Consider the following 20,372-nt stretch of genomic DNA (forward strand, 5'->3'; position numbering starts at 1 on the left):
CTAAGCTATCTCTCCAGCTCTCCAAAATTCTTTATCGGAAACTAAAACCTAGTACCCATTCACCAACTCCATATTTCTTTCTCCTCTAGTCACTGGGAAACACAATTCTTCTTTCTGTTTCTTATGGATTTAACTAAACTAGGTACCCCATATAAGCAGAATCATGTCATATTTGTCTTCTGGTGACTGGTTTCGTATATTGAGCACTGTGTTCATCAATGGCCTTTTATGTTGCAGGTGCCAGATTTCCTTTCTTTAAAGGCTGAGTAGTATTCTACTGAAATAAATTCTTTGTCCATTTATCCACTGATGGAGACTTAGATTGTCTCCTCCTTTTTTTAAAAAAAAATTTTATTTATTTGAGAGAGAGGGAGAGAATGGGTACAGCAATGCCTCTAGCCACTACAAATGAACTCCAGACATATGTGCCATCTTGTGTATCTGGCTTAGGTGGGTATTGGGGAATTGAACCTGGGTCTTTAGGCTTCACAGGCAAGCACTTTAGCTGCTAAGCCATCTCTCCAGTCTCTACCTTTACGTTTTGGTGATTAAAAGTGATGCTTCTATGAAAACAGTCGCACAAGTATCTCTTCAAGTCACTGTTCTTACCCCTTTTGAGTATACTTAGCAGTGGAACTACTGGGTCACATGGTAGTTGTAGTTAGTTCTGGAGACATCAGCTCATACATTTTAAGCCTATTCTGAGCCACCACTTACAGTAATTCCATGACAAGAATGACTGGAAGGAATGCAATTAATCTGTAGGGGATAGAATTTGATAGCACACTAGTACAAATACATTACTCCTTGAATTAGAGTTGTCTAGGGCTTTCCAGTTGCATCTTCCCAGACCAAATCTGCCTTTATTTTTATTTTTGTTAAATTTATTTGAGAGAGAGAGAGAGAGAGAGAGGGGCAGAGAAAGGGAGAGAAAGAATGGGTGCACCAGGGCCTCTAGCCACTGCAAATGAACTCCAGTTGCATGTTCTCCCTTGTGCATCCGGCTTACATGGGTCCTGGTCACTCAAACCAAGGTCCTTTGGCTTTGCAGGAAAATGCCTTAACCAATAAGCAATCTGTCCAGCCACCCCTCCCCCCAAAATTCAGTATGTAGTCCCAGTGTGGCCTCCAACTCATGGTGATCCTCCTACCTCTGCCTCCTGAGTGCTGGGATTAAAGGCATTTTTTAGGGATTAAATCTGTGTTTTTAAAAGAAGAGAAGGCTTATCCATAGAACCACTGCACTGGGGTTGGTTTGGTGCTGGGTTTTCTACAAGGTGCCTCCAGGTCAGGTAACAGCCTAGCAAGCTACTACTATTTACTCTTTGTCTCTTGAAGTTTGGATAGCCTTTCAGATGGGTCAGATCTGTCATGGGCAGACTTTGGCTTTCTGTTGCTTGGCCAAGACTTAGGGTGAATGTGGAAAAGCAGACTCCCTACTACTTCCAGTCATGTAGGCACTTGGAATCTGAAGAGCCAAGTCAGCCAAAGAAGCCATTACCCAGACAAAGCTTTTGGACATGAGACTTGAAAAATGCTCTGGAAGGATCACTTTGTCTAGCATCTGCTGAAGTCTTTTAAACGAAGCATATGTATTTATTCAAATCATGTGCAGCCAAAGATCATTTGGAGTGGCAGGAAAAATCCGGGTGAGCCTCAGCATTAGGACTTGGTGCCATGCCTTTTGCTCTAGTGAAATCTGGGATAATTTGGCTGGAGCAGCAGACTCACATGGGTTCAGAGTCAAACAGTAGTAACAAAAGCAGCAAAAGTTAGCCTGGTTCTCATCTCCCTATTTTTCCTACCTGCCCTCTTCCTCATATCTGCAGCTTAACTTTCTGTCAATGTTTTTCTTTTGTACTTTCCCTTTCTCTTCTCTTCCTATCCCCTCCCATTTCCCATCAACATCTATTTTCCCCTGTGCTTATTGTTTTCTGAAATATTAGCTCTTCTTGAACTATCTGTTTTGTGTTGGGTATTGAGGAGCATAGCAAATAAAATGCAGGCATTCTGAGCTTGGCTCATAATGGGACTTGGTTACTGAATTTCTGGCATCATGCTTACATTCCTATTTTGCCTGGGTCAAAAGTAAAAAAATGAGTGTTTAATTCTAGTTTAGAGTTCATGTTTCTGAAGCTGGAGGTTGGGCAATTAATTATTTGAGTCACTCCAGAAAATAAGATGATTGCCTGGCTTCTCTTGCTTGATAATTTATCCAGTGTAGATTGCTGGCTCATAGCAAAACAGCCTCTTAACTATGCACTGGGGCCTTAGTGAGCAAAGACCCATGGACCTGCTCCATTAAAATGTGTTTGCAGAGGACTATAAAGAGGAGATGAAAATGCAGGCAGCAAGGCTACAGTGAAGTCCTGCCTGGATGAGCCTGTTCCTCTAAGTGATTTATCACAATATAAAATTATTCATTCAGCCTGAAAATAAGGAAACAAACCACATGAAATCTGGGTGGGGGAGCTGTGTGCATGGGCACGTACAGGTGTGTGGATGTGCTCTTCTTGAATGAGAGAGAATACTCACACACACAAAAAAGGTTCCAGGAACAGAGAAATCCAAATGGAAATATGAAAAGCACACATTCTCCCTCCTCCTCTCCCAGAAGATTCTTAGGACCTCATGTGCATGTTTGCATGATAAAAGACACGGTTGCAATTATAGGACAATTAAAGCTTACCATTGTTGTAGGAGCGAAAATTTCCTACAAATTTTATGTATTCATAAGTTGGAAATTCCTTTGGGTTCAAGCTGCCTCTGAGAAGATGGCAATAAAACTCTAAATCGTTGTCAGCTGGACCATTAGAGGAAGAAGAGAAGAGAAAGCAAGATGAGTGTCACACAGACTGTAGACTAAACAAGTTGTGTCTTTGCAATTCACTCCACGCATGGGCAGCATGTTTCTCTCATTATGACTGACTGTCAAACCTGGCTTCTAACCTTTGCAGCAACAGGATTTGCTTTGCACAGTTCATACATATTCTGCATTCTATACTTGGACCCAATTAGTCTTAATTTGCTCACAGATGTCTGTGGTTGGTTATGTCGGCATTGATTAGTTCTGGTTGTTTTCACATGGTATACTAAAATAAAGCTGCTCATATCGAGCCACTCTCTTTAATTTAATCTTTTTGCTTTGCTTTGAAGTAAAATCAGATGTACGACAGAACCAATTATGCATGGAAAATGGACTGAGGCTTGAACAAATGCTAGCGTCTTTGCTACCACATGCAATTGCCTATGCCTCCTTAAGTCACATGGGGTTCATAGGCACCAAGGCCCGCCTTCTCCCTAGGTTGCCAAATATTTTCATAAAAACTCAGAAATTCCATAAAAACTGCAAATGTATATAAATAAGCCCCAGGAGTACAGAATATGAGTTTCTGACCTAATTATTCAATTATCAAGTTAGTTACTTGAGATATAAAAATTTAACACTGCAATGTTCCCTAAAGTAAGTAGATTGTCCACTGATTTTGCCCTATTTCTTACTAAAAGGCGCTCATGTAAAAAAGAATCTCTTGTCATACATATAAAACATGTTATTATTCTGAAGTGCTATGCTTTCAAATTTTCCACATAAAAGCTAAATGTCTCACATATTCCAAGCACCAGTTTTAGCTTTAAACTTAAAATATACCTCAAAGGATCTTGGAAATGTTCTGAGTCACGAGGAAAATTATTCTTAAAATTAGTCCTCTCTTCTTAATTCATTCTGACCTCCTTTTAAAAGTAAACTTCTTGCCTTTAGATCTGGGAACACCAGTGAAGGGAAACTTACATTTTACGAATTCTGGGGTGGGGGAATCCGTCACAAGCATATGGGAAGAAAGTATTTTATAAACTTCGGAATGTTCTTGTTCTGGAAGGAAATTTAACAAATTCTGATCCATGACATCCGACTGCAAAAGAAAACAGAGAGCAAAGGTACACACTCCAGGAATGAACATGAAGGGCCGTGGTGAAGACAGCCTTCTCCATAACTCAGAACTGACTCTGAGATGGAGAGTCCAGTCCTGCTCATCTGTGAAGATCCTCCATAACCTCTCTGAGATTGCAATGTAAAAGGTTTTACAGGGGCTGGGGGTGGGGCTCCAGGAGACAGTGCTTGCCTAGAATTCAGGCCTTGGGTTTAATGCTCAGCATGTACACACATACACATACACATAAGTGTGTAAAAAAAGTAAAGGTTTTTCAGACCTTTGGTATCCTCAGAAAATTATTTTCAGAATCTGCTGAGAGTTCAGCTCCCTTCTACAAAATGGTGTATTTGCATAGAACCTATGTATATCATCCCATATGTTTCAAATTATCTGCAAATGCCTATCATACCTAATGTAATGTAAATGCCCCATAAATAGCTGTTATGTTGTGTCATTTATGGAATTAATGACTTGAAAAAAAGGTCTGTACATGCTCAGTGCAGACACAGGTTTTTTTTCCCCCAAATATTTTCCATCTGCAGTTTGTTCAATCTGTGGATATGGAGGGTCCCCATACTTGCTCAAGGGCACATGTGCTACTTACTGTCCATGGGCCCAGGAGCACGTAGCATCAATCTGAGCCATGCACAAAAAGCCAGGTCCTTTTCCTGCTTGAGAAGCCCCCTTTTCCAACACTCTTTCCTTCTGGCTGGGGCAATGAGGGCAACATGGAGCCCCAGGGCAATCATTCATTTCAATGGCCCCAAAGGGAACCGAGGGTCCTCCTCTTGACCCTCAGACCAGCAAAAAGCTGCTGTTTATTTCTTTTTAATTTTTATATACTTATTTATTTGACAGAGAAAGAGGGGGAGAGACAGAGAGAGAGAATGGGCACGCCAGGTCTCCAGCCACTGCAAACGAACTCCAGATGCGTGTGCCCCCCTGTGCAGCTGGCTTAGGTGGGTCTTGGGGAATTGCACCTGGGTCTTTTGGCTTTGCAGGCAAGTGCCTTAACCGCTAAGCCATTCCTCCAGCCCTATTTCTTAAAAGGTCTCTAAACTGATGGAGTTGCACTTATTTTTTGGCTGCCAGAATGCTGGAATCTAAAATAAATATGCAATAGAGTCTGGGTGCAGCTCTGTCCAATGGCACTGTCTGATAAGTGGAGTAGGCTATCTTCTGCACCATCTGTGACAGACGCCACTGATCACATGGCTGCCGAGCTCTTGGGAAGTGGCCTGATGAACTGCATTTCTTGCGGAATGAATGGTCACATGTGGCAAGTGGCTACCACACTGGATATTGCGGGTAGGAGCTGAGGAGACAGTCTCAGCTGGTCTTCTTTCTGTTCCTTTCCCTCAATAAACCTGTCCACTCCCATGTCCACTGCCATCTATATACACCCTTAAGCTTGAATCTCTGCCAACTTCCTTTCAGTGCTGAGGCCTAACCTTCTAAGTACGGCTCAGATGTTTCAGGGCCTCACACCAGCAGGTAACTCCAGCGTCATCATTCTGCCCACCCCCTTCACTCCACGCCTTGGCTTCTCATCTCTACAAGTGGCAGTGCCAACCAGTCACATGGTCATCCAGGCACCTGCCACACCACACATAGGTGGCATTCTATCTTTGTCTCTTCCTCAGACATTCACCTCCACACCAAGATAGTGTTCATGGGCTGTCTGACTTCCCTCCCTCCAATTTCCAAGGCTGTACTTCCTCAGATTGCTGGGTTCATCTGGTCTTTATCTGGGTTGTTTCCCAGGCTGGACCATCCCACCCCTTTTCTTTCTGTTCGGAGAACCCCTGAACATCCCGAGGTCCCAGCTTCGAAGTGACTTCCGCTAACAAGCGCCTGGAAGGGCCTGTCCTATGAGCTCTCCCCTGGCTGCTTGGCTCCAGACCCCACTGCTGCTGCATTCGCCGTGCTGAACTGTCTCGCTGGCTGCTGGGCCTGTGAGGACAGGCTTCTGCTGGGTTAGCAGCATGCCTCAGTGTCAGCAAGTGCGGCCCTGTCACAGCAGCCAGGTGAGAATCCCAGAGAAGGTTTAAACATTGGCTCTGCTTCTCTAAGTGTCCTTTCCCCCAATGCAAGAAGTGGAGTTAGGGGCTGGAGAGGTGGCTTAGCGGTTAAGCGCTTGCCTGTGAAGCCTAAGGACCCTGGTTCGAGGCTTGACTCCCCAGTACCCATGTTAGCCAGATGCACAAGGGGGTGCACGCGTCTGGAGTTCGTTTGCAGTGGCTGGAGGCCTTGGCGTGCCCATTCTCTCTCTCTATCTCTGCTTCTCTCTCTCTGTCTGTCGCTCTAAAATAAATAAAATAACAACAAAAAAAAATTAAAAAAAAAAAAAGAAGTGGAACTGAGCTCATTGGCCTATATTACTGACAGCTCAGTAGACAGCAAACAGTGCATAAACGCTGGGTGTGTGAATATGCATTTATGGGAAGAGTACAGAGGCCTCTTCGTTGCAGTGCTGTTTTCTTGCTTATGCGCATGCACACTGGTGCCCTCTGCCTCCTATGTACCAAAGGATCCCCAGAACTTGTTCACAACTCTATCCTTGGTCCACAGAATGAGCCTTCAATAAGAATAGAGTGTGGAACAGTGTGGCCAGCAATAAGAGAAGGGAAATCGAGGGCAAACACTCCAAAGGAGATGCTGGGCACTGTCCTACACAATCATCCCAGAGGAAGGAATCACTGTGTGGGACCTGGGAGACAGGATGGCGTCTGTCATACAGCTAGGGTGGGAAGGATGCTCTAGGCAAGAGGTACAGCACACACAGCATGAAAGCTAGAGCCATCAAATCCTGCTGGAGGCTGGGAAGCCTTGGGAGGAGGTGTCAAGGACAGCCAAGCCTGGATGATCAAGTGCAGGGGGTGGGGCACCCGGGGACTGTAAAACAGGGAGCAGTAAGACAGTAAAGACAGTCTCTGACTTACAATGGGCCTTCTTGCAGTCATTTTCTGACTTGCTGATGGTACAAAAGTGATTTGCATTCAGTAGAAACTGCACTTGGAATTTTGAATTTGGATCTTTTCCTTGGCTAGCAATACATGGCCTAATGCTCTCTAGTGCTCCTGGGTGGAGGCAACAGGCTGCAGCTCTGTCAGCTTCTATGAGTGAGGGGGCGCAACACACTCCGCAGTGTACTGGGCTACCGAGCCAGCCTGTTCCCTCGATCAGGTGGATTCAATGCAGTTTTAAATGAACTTACCTGGTGGGTTTATCACTCCATTATATACTGAGGAGCATATGTTCTTATATTGTCAAGGATTTCCCTCACAGTCTGAAGGGAGGGGAACCAGAAGCCAGGCTAAAACAGTCAAGAGTATGAACTGAGACAGACAAGGAGGGGGAAGGACAGGGTCAGAGTTCCAAGCAGTTCACCCACTGCCCTCCTCCAGCCAATAGTACTGTGGGCTCCTCGGTGCTGGAGTCTGTTTTGAGGACTGAAAAGTACCACAGAGCAAAGCCGCTCCCCTCCTCCATCTAAATTGGAGAGAGGACTATTCATGAGCATACCTCTGGCTCCCTGGAGGACAGAGGAGAGACAGAGTCTTGGCCTGGCTTACATTGGAGGCACTGGATTTGACCTCTTTTGTCAGAGACTACTGAAGCTCTCAGTAGCCCATACCATCATCTCTCTGTCTGCTCTCTCCACTCTCCTTCTGATGTTCACAATTTTATTTTAAGCCCATTCCCTCTAGCTTTTTTAGCATCTGACTAATGTTCACAGATGACAGTAGCCTTTCTTCTAACAGATATTTCAGACACTTGAAAACCATAACTAAGTCATTCCATCATCTTTTCTTGGAGGACTACATCTGAATCCTTCCCTCAAGGTGGGTGTGGCAGAGAATGAGGTTGTAGGGGTGGGTCCCTGGGCTAGGTGCTTGTATAGAAGGGCAATGGCAGCCTGAAGGGCTGTGGGTGGGGGGGAGGGTAGACACCTCAGGCCACAGGGCCTGTGCAGAATAAAGATGAAGGCAGAAGCGTAGCTGAGGTATATTGGAGGTTGTGGGTTGGTTGATGCAAAAGCAGGGCTCAGAATTGTGCTTGGCTCTTATGTGCACTTGTTACTTATATTACTATGCTGCCATTTCCACATGCTGAAAACTGCCACAAACAGTGATAATTTGAAAATTTAAACCCTAGCGCTGATGGAAGAGTAAATTACATCTGCAGTTGAACTGTTTCTTGAATGAGCTGAGCTCTGTTGATTAAAATAATAGCAATTACAGAGAAAAGGGAGGGACTGTACCATCTGTAGCCATCTTCCCAGCTGAGTCACATTATCAGGAGCATGGCTTACCTAGGGGAGGAGGGAAGCTGGAGGCGCTCTCCCTCACACTTGCTGGCAAACTCTAGGATGGCTATCCAGGAGCTGGCCCTGTTCTGAGCTTTTGCAGGAAGGCCAGCCCGCAGCTCCACACTATGCTGCTCCCAGGCTTCCCCTTGCCAACCTTGAGAGCCTGATGCTGAGAACACAGGAATCCCCAATCCTTGAACCAATGGGACCAGGCCAATTGCACCCAAAAAAGTGAGTAGGCCTATACAAAAAGCACTCAGAAGCTGCATGTGAGGGTTGTAAGAGGTCTGGGTTGATCTTCAGTCCTAGAATGTCCCTGAGGGGCACCAGCACTTCTGTCTGGAGGTATCTGTTGGCCACAGTTAAAGGGACAATGTGAGAGGTTCTAGAGATGCCTCAAATGGAGAAGAGGCACCACTAGTCCCAGAGAAGCCATAGGGCCTTAACCTAGTTGAAAGAAACAGGTAGTGGGAGGCATAGATAAGATGTTTAGATTAGTTGAGACTTGAATCAAAGTAATGGTCAGTTAAGCTCCTAGAAGACAGTAGAAAATAGATTTGACATTGGCTCAGTGAAGATTTAGCTAAATATAAAAAGTGGTGATTACAAAGAAAATATGTCATTCATCAAAATATACTTAAGAGAGGGAAAATTTAAGCCACAAGTGAGATGATATTTGCAATGCATCCATCTATGGTAAAAGGTCTAAAAGTCATGTGCTGGCTTAGCCTCTGGTAACATCAGAGAAGGCTGGACTGATCTAACTGCAAGTTTATCCTCTACCTCTGTCTCAGTGGACAGTGATTCTCACCAAACATCCTTGTCATCCAGGGACCAGGCACAATTGCCGCTCTATTCCTGAGTTGAGGATTTAGTGCCATTCTCAGTGTGTACAATTACTCAAGCAAGCCAGCCAGAAACCAGGCACACCCCATAAAGACAGACTCCCTCTCCCTCCATTCCTTCATCTGTGCCCAGTTGCAGCCCTGCCGTGGACATTCATGGTATGCAGTGCCCCTGCCCCTGGGCTCTGAGTACATGTAGCCCATGGCTTGTTGTCTGTCTTCTCCGTGAAGCATCAGGTGCCACATGTTGTGTTTGGACATCCCCACTAACCCTAGAACGGGGTGAAGAGATGATTGGAACATTGCTTTGCTGAGAACCAGATTGTGACAAGTATACCTATGAATCATTATAGGAGGATAGGAAGATGGGAAAATGTGAAGACACACACACAAGTACTGCATGTAAGTATTTTGGTAAAGGATATAACTAACACACACACACAAAATGATGCTCATCACATAAAATTATGGTGTAACATTGACTCAACCTTTTCTCTGTTTAGTCACCCAAATACACTGGATCATGACTGCTTCATATGTGGTATAGGAATATACTGGGCAGGTTTGTAGCCTTGAAGTGACAGGCTACACCAAACATCCTAGGTGTGTGGTAGGCCATATCATCTGGATTAGTATAAATACACACATGTTCATATAATGACAAGGTCACTGGATAGTGCATTCATCACACTGGATCCCATCATTAAGTGATATACTTCCCAGAGGAGAGCACCCAAATGGTCAACAGACACATGACAAGATAGTGTCATTAGTAACTGAGAAAAAGCAAATTCAAGTGCTCTGAGACACTTCCAACACTCGACTGCTCCAGGCTAAGAAGTGTGAACGAGCACATTCTGAAGACTCAGCACCTGGACAGGAGAGCTGATGCACTGCCTTATCTAGCACAGGTCAAGTCACACCTGTCCTGGAACTCAGCAACTCTACATGGGACAGTTCCTTAGGGCTGCCTGTGTACACGCCTCAGGAAATAGCAAGGTGAGGTCAGAGGAGTCGCAAGTGTCTATTCTTTCTAAAAATGAATTAATTAATTTTCACATGTGTGTATGTGTCTGGGCACCAGGGCCTCTTGCCACTGCAAAAGAATGCCAGATGCTTGTGCCACTTTTTACGTCCAGTTTTATGTAGGCAGCTGGGAATTGAACCCAGGCTGGCAAGCTTTGCAAGCAAGTGCCTTGACTGCTGAGCCATCTTCCTAGCCTAAGAGTCTGTCCTTTATGATCTCATTTACATTAAGCTAAACAAAGGCAATACAGGTTGAGAATCAAGATCTTTAATCCAAAATTCCAAAATATGAAATGTTTCAACGCTGATGTCATGGAACCTGTTTAGCATATAAAATAATTGGCAATACTGTATAAAATTGCCTTCAGGCTATGTGTACCAGGTATATATGAAACACCTGTATTTATATTTGAGTCCCACCTTTACTATATTTCAGTTTGCAAATATTGTGATATATGAGACTGACGTGCTGCCTACTATGCTAAGAAGGCAGCCTACAAACATTGAGATATATAAAAATATATGCAAGTGCTCCAAGATATTGGGAAAAATTCCCAAGTTGGAAACACTTCTGGTTCCAATATCCAAGCATTTTGGATAAGCAACACTCAACCTCTACTAAATTATAGCTTCACAAACAATATTAATCAAACTACAAAGGGAAACAAGCAAGCAATCATCTTAAAAGTTAGGAAAACAAGCCGGGCGTGGTGGCGCACGCCTTTAATCCCAGCACTTGGGAGGCAGAGGTAGGAGGATCGCCGTGAGTTCGAGGCCACCCTGAGACTCCATAGTGAATTCCAGGTCAGCCTGGGCTAGGGTGAGACCCTACCTCGAAAAACCAAAAAAAAAAAAAAAAAAAAAAAAAAAAAAGTTAGGAAAACAGTTGCCTGTATGTGGCAAGCTGTGATGGGAGAGGAGCAGATACTCCTATGGTCTCACATCTCTTCTACTCCTTAACATTAGTGATGGTTACCTGCTCACTTAGTCATTAAACACTAGAGTTATTTATTTATTTATTTTGAGGCAAGCCCAACAGAGTGGCCTTTTTGTTTTCTATGTGGGTGTGAGAGAGGATTGGCACTGCAGGGCCTCCAGCCACTGCAATCAAACTCCAGACCATCACCCCCTGTGCACATGTGTGACCCTGCATGCTTGTGTCACTGTGTATCTGGTTTACATGGGACTGAGAGTCAAATGTGAGTCCTCAGGCTTCGCAGGCAAGTGCCTTAACCGCCAAGCCATCTCTCCAGCCCTAGAGCTGTTTTTATATATACTTGTATGTATGATATATAAGTATCAAAAAGCATACACATACATTTTTAATTTAGAGGCTTGAACTCTCTCAATCCACAATAAACTTCAAACTGTAGTCACACCTATTAGGACTTGGCCTGCCATGGAGGACCCTTTAATAATATAATCTGGGCCAAGTGGGCTCCTCCAGCAGGTGAGGGGAGGATGGATCAGGAAGGGGAGAAGTAGAGTGTTTTCTGCTTTTCTTTTGCTCTGTGTGTGTATGTGGTGTATGCATACATGTGTGCCCTTGCAACACCCCATGTGCTTCTCTGCAGTGGCTGGAGTAGAATATCGGGTGTCCTGCTCCACTGCTGTTCTTCTGTTCTTCTTCTTCTTCTTTCTTTTTTAAACAAAGAAAATACTTTTATTTGTATATCAAATGCTCTAAGGTTAACAGCTGAAGTTAAGACACAAAAAGGTTTGAAAAGCTATGTGGTAATCACTGTTGGGTTCAACCTGCCCTTGATTATTTTGGAGAGCATTTCTGACATGCTCCCAACTGAATCTCAGAGCATGATGTATCCAGGTGACAAAATTCCATTAGTCCTCAGTGTCTTTCTTTTTTTTCTTTTTCTTCTTCTTCTCCGGCCTGGGAAGTGCTGTGCTGGTTCTTATTTTGAGTCAAAGTCTCTGACTGATACCACAGCTTGCTGGTTTTGTGTGTGTGTGTGTGTGTGTGTGTGTGTGTTGTGAAAGTATTTCTCCTTCACTTTTTTTTTTTGTTTTTTTGTTTTTCAAGGTAGGCTTTCACTCTAGCTCAGCCTGACCTAGAATTCACTATGTAGTCTCAGGGTGGCCTTGAACTCATGGTGATCCTCCTACCTCTGCCTCCTGAGTGCTGGGATTAAAGGCATGTGCTACCATGCCCAACCTTTTTTTAAAAATTACATTTTATTTTATTTGAGAGAGAGAGAGAAAGAGGCAGCATGTATGTATGTGTGTGTGTGTGTGCATATATATATATATATATATATATATATATATATATATATATATGGGCATGTATGGAGAGAGAGAGAAAGAGAGAGAGAGAGAGAGGGAGAGGGAGGGAGAGAGAGAGAGAGGGTGTGTGTGGGGAGACAGAGAATGGACACGCCAGGGCCTTCAGCTGCTGCAAACAAACTCCAGACACATGTGCCATCTTGTGCATCTGGCTTACGTGGGTCCTGGAGAATCAAACCTGGGTCCTTTGGCTTTGCAGGCAAGTGCCTTAACCACTAAGCCATCCCTCCAGCCCCGAGCTTGCTGTTCCTCATAAGCCTGGCTGATTCCCTGGTCTTACCTCTACTTTGCAGGGCTGGGATTACAGGTATAGCCACACCTGCTACTTAGGTAGGTGCTGCAGATTTGAACACAGGTGGTCTCAGGCTGCCCTCAGGCCTTCATGCTTGTGCAGGAAGCACACTTAACTGCTGAGCAATCTTTCCAGTCCAGGAGTGTTTTCTGGAAAGTAGGTCTCATGCCTTGACCTTACTGATGTGTTTCATGTATATAAGCTCTGTCTTCCTTTTCCTGTGACTTTCCTTGCTGTGTCCCTGACATAGCAACTTGGCCACATATTCCACTCTGATCTTATACAGAATTCTAAATGGAGCTTTTACCTGGAAAATCAACTTACATGGAAGTATTTTTAGCTTTCTTCCACTTTAGAAGCACTTGTGGCTTAGTTACTTCCTTTCGGGGACTCGGGTATCTGTGCCCATGCTTCTTCCTTCTGAGGCCTGCCTGCCCTGCCAAGCTGCACACATGCTGGTGCTTCCAACGCAACAGACCCACTTAGGCAGTAAGTGCTTCCTTCAGTGAACACTTAGGCACACGGCACTATTCCTAGGGCTAGGGACATAGTTTCTGCCTTCAAAGCTCATCAGACAAACATCACATCTGAGAACAAACTAGAAAAGGAAACTGGGATGGTAGCTAAAAAAAAGAGAAATAAATGAAAGTCCCAACAAGAAACACAGATCACGCCTGCTTTGGTTCTGCTGCAGACTGTTCCCCAGTTCTGTCCCCAGCACATGGCTAGCTCCCCTCACATTGCTTTCATTGTCTGTGTTAATTCTAGATGCCAGAAAAGGCTAAATGTGCTGGCAACACCACTGAAAAGTTTTGATTTTTATCTTAAAACCACTTTAAAATATTTTTATTTATTCATTTGAAAGAGGGAGGAGGAGAGAAAGAGAGAGAAAGAGAGGAATGCCAACACCTCCTGCCACTTAAAATGAACTCTAGAAGCACGTAAAAGTATGTGCATATGACTTTATATAGGTACTGGGGAATCAATCCTAGGCAGTCAGGCATTGCAAGCAAGTGCCTTTAACCACTGAGCCATCTCTTCAGCCCTTAAAATCCTTCCTTCCTTCCTTCCTTCCTTCCTTCCTTCCTTCCTTCCTTCCTTCCTTCCTTCCTTCCTTCCATCTTGTCTCTCAAACTGGGAAAGTTTGTTCTAGGATATTTCATCAGGAAATTAGTATAAAAATCTATCATGTGCTGCTAGACATGGTGGCACGTCTGACTGATGTGAAAAAATTCTAACTACCTTTCCTGATTCTCCATCCTGTTACAGAGGGGACTGAGGGACCAGACCTTGGTATGCCAGTAGATTTGGTGTGACGTAACAGGAGTTTTGCTGCCGGGGGCTGTGCCTTCTGCCTGCTGCTCACACTGTCAGGTATCCATGTTTCTCCTCACTGGCCACCTCTTCTTCACAGCTGTTAATACCTTTCAGTTCCTCATTCTTTCCATCCCTAACCACTCGCCACAACCTGGCAACTATCACTTTCACTTTGCCCTCTGGAGAGAACTGAGTACTGGTCAAGCATGCAGCTTTGGAGCCAAAGGGACTGAGGTCTCATCTCAGATCTGCCCAGCATGGCTGTGGCACCCTGAGTAAACGACTAGACCCTCTGTACTGCTGTCTTCTCCTCTGTGCGTAGAGGCGGTGACCTACTCGTGGGAATGCTGCAAGGATCAGGAAGGACAGCAACTGTGACCTAGCCTCACTGTGCTCACATGGTTCCAACTGTGCCACACGTATTAACGCAGGGAAACGACTCTTACTAGTGGTTGGTATAATGGCTGAATGGGTGGAATGTCTCAAATTGACACCCTGAAGGAAAGACAGCCTCACGGGGGCTTCTGGGAATACTAGGCTCGCAAAAGTTAAAGTAGTAAGGGCACGTGGAAGCCAGATGAACCCAAAGAAGTCCCAGGCTGAAACCCCAGTCCTTGATTTGAGGAAGGCTGCAGAGCAGAGTGGTGAGCAGCCTGGGCTCTCCACAGCTGTACATGGTTTCACGTCTGCTGCACGCTCACCGTGTTGCTGGCTTCCTCAGCTTGTGTAGTATAAGCAACCAGGAAAATGCTTACAGAACCAGGGGCATTTCCACCCTCAACAACCCTTGCCTGCTTACAAAGGATGATCCTGGTAGAAACCGGGCAGTGAAAGCTAAAGATAAAAGTCTAAGGTAAAGTTGAGGGTTGCCTGGGGCTCATCTCTACCAGATTCTTGCTGTGCACATCAGGCTTTCTGTTGACAAACACTTAATATGCACTCACATGGCTCCACCATGAAAAAGTAGAGTTAGGGTTATTTCTGGCTCTTCCAGTTCAAAAATGAAGTATAAAGGTAGTGCTAAATTGTTTCCAAATTTCTAGCCAGAATTCCCATCTTACTAAGTTCCCTCTGCCACATATAGCAACTGGGTCATCAGATAATCATGAGAGCATAAAGCAAAACAGAGCAATCTTGTTTACCACACAGCTCTGGCTCCAGCCCTCCTCCTAGTCAGAAACCAGGTCACACTCAGTTGTTTTTGGTCAGGACCTATCACTGCTCAATTCTAGCCAATCAAAGCAAAATGGAGTCTCTGTCCAAGGAGGTACCCTATTTCCCCTTTCTTCCCCAGCTATCCTCATATGATCTTCAAGCATCCATGCTAGGACTGGGGAAATGGCTTAGCAGCTAAGGCACTTGTCTGTGAAGCCTAATGATGCAGGTTTGATCCCCCAGTACCCGTGGAAGCCAGGTGCATGACATGGCGCAGGTGTCTGGAGTTCATTTGCAGTGGCTAGAGGCCCTGGGGTACCCAATCTCTCTCTCTCTCTTACTCTCTATTAAATAAATAAATAAATAAAATATTTTAAAAAGAAACCATGTTGAAGAAGACAAGGGTTACTTTGCATCTATCAGGTCAGCCCCTTCACCATCCTCCTGGTCTCAGACAAAAGTCAAGCTGAATCTTGTTGCTTTGGCCCAGGAACCTGTCTGACAGCTGCCATGAGGGTAGACCTGGTCAGCTTGTCCCACTCTGGTTTCTATAAATAGGCTATGGCCATTACGTTAGACTGTGGTATCATGGGAAGATACCCATTCAGCAAAATCAAAAGTACCCTTCAGGGCTATGACACAGTGACCACAAAGGAAACTGAGTGTCAGCTCTGTATGAACACAGAACCACTTGCAGAAATGTTGAGCTGAGGAAGCAGATTCCAAGGAACAGATGCATCCAAGACAATGAGGAAAGAGCCTTGGATCCCTGGCGGCAGGGGGAGGGTGGTCTTCACCCCAAGACAGAAAGAAGCTGACCACAGAGTAAGGTCACACTTCCTCCTTGGCTGGTGTGGCTATAAGGAGGGACGTTTGGTCCCCTAGTGCGCTGGTCAAGGATTTCCTATGTATGAATCCAGGGCAAGCTGCCAACCTTCTTGTCACAGAAACTGGCATCCTAACCTTTTGTGTGCATAGGCGAGGATTGCTGTGATGGGTCTGGCCAGGTCATTGGCAGGACAGGGAAGAGAAGATGTTCATGTGTCACTCACACGTGTGGTGGAACTGACACTCAAGGTCAGGTTCTGTGGAAATGGAATGCTGGGCAAAGGCTTGAAGGATCCTAGGGGTGATTCCTCTTCTAACCTGTGCAGATCTACCAGTGCCTCTCTGCTGAGCCACTGTTACCAGGGAGCCCAGGCTTACAGACAGGAGGAAAGGGAAGAGAGGGAGAAGGGTGAGAGGGATGCCTATTTGTCAGAACTTGTTAACATCTGCAGCCATCCAGCTTACCTGTGGGCTAGCTGCTGAGCAGGCCCTGGTCTTCATTCTCTGAGCCTCTCTAAGACATTGGCCCCAAAATGTCTTCCCAGGGAATTTCAACTCTCAGGAATAAAACCTGCTGCCAGACCCTCACCCTGTCACACCCTACTTGCAATCTTAGACAGGTCCCCAGTGAGCCATCTGTTGCCCCTTCCTCAATTAGCTCTTTGGTCATCTGAGCTCCACTAAGAGCACTGAGACCCTCATGTCAGTCTGTTTCTGACCAGGGCTAAACCAACTGTACCCATGCCCACACCCTAGGCTTGCCCTTACTCAGATTGTGGCACCATGCATGTACCAGGGTGATGCACACCGACGTCTGCCCTGGGACCTTGAGTTTGGCCTGGCTGGATGCCACAGGACTGGGCACTCTTGAACTGTCCTTTAATTCCCTCCTCATGCACAGCGCCCCCTACCTCTGACCTCAGATGTGAATGCTCCTCTAGGAAAAGACAAAAGGGTGCACAAGCCAAGGTCACCAATGCAGAAACTCACCGGTAAATGCCCAAGGAGAGGCGTGATGCTGTCAGAAACATAGATGATGCTGCCGTCCGTTGTCACTGCAATGATGAAGCCATCTAATGCCTGGGAAAATGCACATTGAAAGCTTCTTAGTGATGCTGTTGTGAAGGAGCTTGACACTGAAGCAAATGACCTGTTTTATGATGCTGGCTTTGCTGTGTAATCCTCAGAATACTTCCATGAATAACCTCACAGCGCCTTTCTGAATTACACACAGGATGGCTTTGCACAGAATTTGCCTAGTTCAGAAAACATGCTCGCAAAAGCACTATGGATTCAGTAAAAAAGCTGACCTATAAATTTAGCCATGGAACTTGCTGAAGTAGGTTTACTGATAGGCCCAAAATGAACTGAATCAGAAATATCATCATTATCATTAACAGGCATCAGCAATGGGGCTGGAAAGATGACTTAGTGGTTAAGGCACCTGCCTGCGAAGTCTAAAGACCCAGGTTTAATTCCCCAGGACCCACGGAAGCCAGATGCACATGGTGGCACATGTGTCTGGAATTTGTTTGCCATGGCTAGAGGCCCTGGTGTGCCCATTTTCTTTCTCTATCTGCCTCTTCCTCTCTCTCAAATAAACAAATTAAAAATTTTAATTTTTGTTTATTTTTATTTATTTATTTGAGAGCAACAACCAGACAGAGAAAGAGGCAGATAGAGAGAATGGGTGCACCAGGGCCTCCAGCCACTGCAAACAAACTCCAGACTTGTGCGCCCCCTTGTGCATCTGGCTAATGTGGGTCCTGGGGAATTGAGCCTTGAACCACTGTCCTTAGGCTTCACAGGCAAGCGCTTAACTGCTAAGCCATCTCTCCATCCCTTAAAAAAATTTTTAAAGGCATCAGCAACATGTTATGTCCCATCCCCCTGCCCTCAATGCCACTTTGAGTTCAGTAGTAAACATTTACTGTCAGGTATAGAACAAATGGATACCTCATGAATAGAATTGCGTGCATGCCAGCCTAGGCAGACCCCTTCCTACCTTCAGGGCCATGGAAGAAGCAGTTTCTAAATGAGCCATTTGCAAAGAGCATGCACATTAGAGGAGTGTGATGTTAGCTCAAGCCCATAATCCTAGTACTTGGGAGGCTGAGGCAGGAGGATGGAGAGTGAGACTTGCCTTGAGAAAGTACCAGCCCCGTAAACATAAGATCATTTACCCTGCTCCATGGGGCTGGGTGGGAGTCGGGCTTTGTAACTCAACTGGACATATAAGCATTTTCCAAATGTCTGAAAACACCCGCATGTATGTAACAGTATCTATGGAGTGCCTAGCATTTGCTAGGCACACTCTTCTGGGTGTTTTGGGATAAATGGATAAATGTGGGCCATGTTTTTCTGCAAGACACACCTTATTCATGTTCAGTGTTTAGATTACTTATTCATATATGATTGTGGATGTTTAAAATGCTTTCATGATACAATTCAAGGTTAGTTTCTAAAATTCAAAGGCAAATCGGTTTGCACTGGCCACTGGCTATCTGGGGAGCCTGAGCAAGATGGAATGGATTAAATGAAGTGCACGATACCGGAAACAAATTTCTGAAGGAATAATATGGAGGCTCAGGTGTATTTCCACTGTAAACCTGCTGCTGATGTGACACTGTGTGTATCTTTGAAACATTACCTTCTCTAAGGTATGTTCCTGCTGTGGGGAGGTGCTGCACATGCTTAGAAAACTCTGGAAAGATTCTGTATGCTTTAATTTGGATCCTCCCAGGGTTCTGGTGAGACTGTCCTTGCAAAAGGGAATCTGTAAAGTCTGGGGTGTCACTCCCAAGTGCGGGGCAGCAGGAATGGGACAGTCTCCTAACTATGCTGAAGGACAGCTTCATGACATGACATACGGGCAGGGAACTCTTTCCACCTGGAAAACCAACAACAGGATTATTTACTAGTTTATTATGATATATGGTATTATTTGAGAGTGAAATAATACACTAAAGCACATTTTAATTACTATTTTTATTTATTTGACAGAGGGGGGGGGAGAATGGGTGCGCCAGGGCCTCCAGCCACTGTAAATGAACTCCAGATGCATGTGCCCCCTTGTGCATCTGGCTAACATGGGCCCTGGTGAATGGAACCTGGGTCCTTTGGCTTTGTAGGCAAATGCCTTAAATGCTAAGCCACCACTCCAGCCTTTAACTACTATTTTTAAATGCTTAAAAATATTATTTATTTGTAAATAGAGAGGGAGAGAGAGAGACAGAAAAGAGAGAGAGAGAGAGAGATACAGAGAGAATGGGTGTACCAGGGCCTCTAGCTGTTGTAAATGAACTCTAGATGCATGCACCACTTTGTGTATCTGGCTTTAGGTGGGTATTAGGGAATTCAACCCAGGTTGTTAGGTTTTACAGGTAAGCATCTTAACCATTAAGACATCTCTAGTCCCTATTGTTAGTTTTAAAATTAGCAGACAATATAACAGGTTTTATTATAGCCTCTTCTTTTTTTGAGATAGGGTCTTGCGCTAGCCAGGATGACTTGGAATTCACTATGTAGTCTCAGGCTGGCCTAGAACTCACAGTGATCCTCCTACCTCTGCCTCCTGAGTGCTGCACTAACACGCCTGGCTCATTATGGTATTTCTTAAAAAAAAAAAACCCAAAACAGTTCTTTTTTTGTTTGTTTGTTTTTGAGGTAGAGTCTTACTCTAGCCCAGGCTGACATGGAAATCATCTGTAGTTCTAGGTTGACCTCGAACTCACAGTGATACTCCTACCTTTTCCTCCCAAGTGCTGGGGTTAAAGGCGCACACCACCACACCCAGCTTAAAACATTTTTAAATATTTTTTTTTGTATTTATTTGAGAGAGAGGGCAGGGGGAGAGAGAGAGAGAGAGACAATGGGTGGCCAGGGCCTCTAGCTAATGCAAACAAACTCCAGACACATGTGCCACCTTGTGCATCTGGCTTACGTGGGTCCTGGGGAATTGAACCTGGTTCCTTTGGCTTGGCAGGCAAGTACCTTAACTGCTAAACCATCTCTCCAGCCCTCACTATGGGATTTTTTGCTCTGTTCTTGTTAACCCTCCTCCTCCTCTCCCTGCCACCCTGCCTTCCTCTTCTGGTCCTCTTTCTTCCCGACAGCCCTGCCTCTGCTTTTATGTCCGGGGTCGTCATCTGCTTCCTCTGCCTTAACATCTCTCTCCCCTTCCTCACAGCTCCCTTCTACTTTCATGACCCATACTCCCTTCATACTGATGCACATATTTACAAAAATAAAAATCTAGGATTCTCATTTAAGAGAAAACATGCAGTGTTTGTCTTTCTGCATCTGGCTTCTTTTATTTAACATGATGATTCCCAATTCTATCCATTTTCCTGCAAATGTCATGT

General features: G+C 44.9%; 1 protein-coding gene across 7 annotated transcripts in view; it reads right to left on the minus strand.

Moving 5' to 3' along the window:
* Npas2 (neuronal PAS domain protein 2) overlaps positions 1 to 20,372 on the minus strand; it is a 182,958-nt gene that overhangs the window by 51,249 nt on the left and 111,337 nt on the right. For all 7 annotated transcript variants that reach the window (XM_045147916.1, XM_045147917.1, XM_045147915.1 and 4 more), the window contains exons 5-7: positions 16,999 to 17,088; positions 3,791 to 3,911; positions 2,690 to 2,803 (exon numbers count right to left, since the gene is read on the minus strand). In XM_045147916.1, coding sequence (XP_045003851.1) covers positions 2,690 to 2,803; positions 3,791 to 3,911; positions 16,999 to 17,088 — 325 coding nt within the window. The remainder of the gene's footprint in view (positions 1 to 2,689; positions 2,804 to 3,790; positions 3,912 to 16,998; positions 17,089 to 20,372) is intronic.

The sequence above is a fragment of the Jaculus jaculus genome, chromosome 4 (assembly GCF_020740685.1).
Source record: "Jaculus jaculus isolate mJacJac1 chromosome 4, mJacJac1.mat.Y.cur, whole genome shotgun sequence".
In the NCBI taxonomy this organism is placed as follows: Eukaryota; Metazoa; Chordata; class Mammalia; order Rodentia; family Dipodidae; genus Jaculus; species Jaculus jaculus.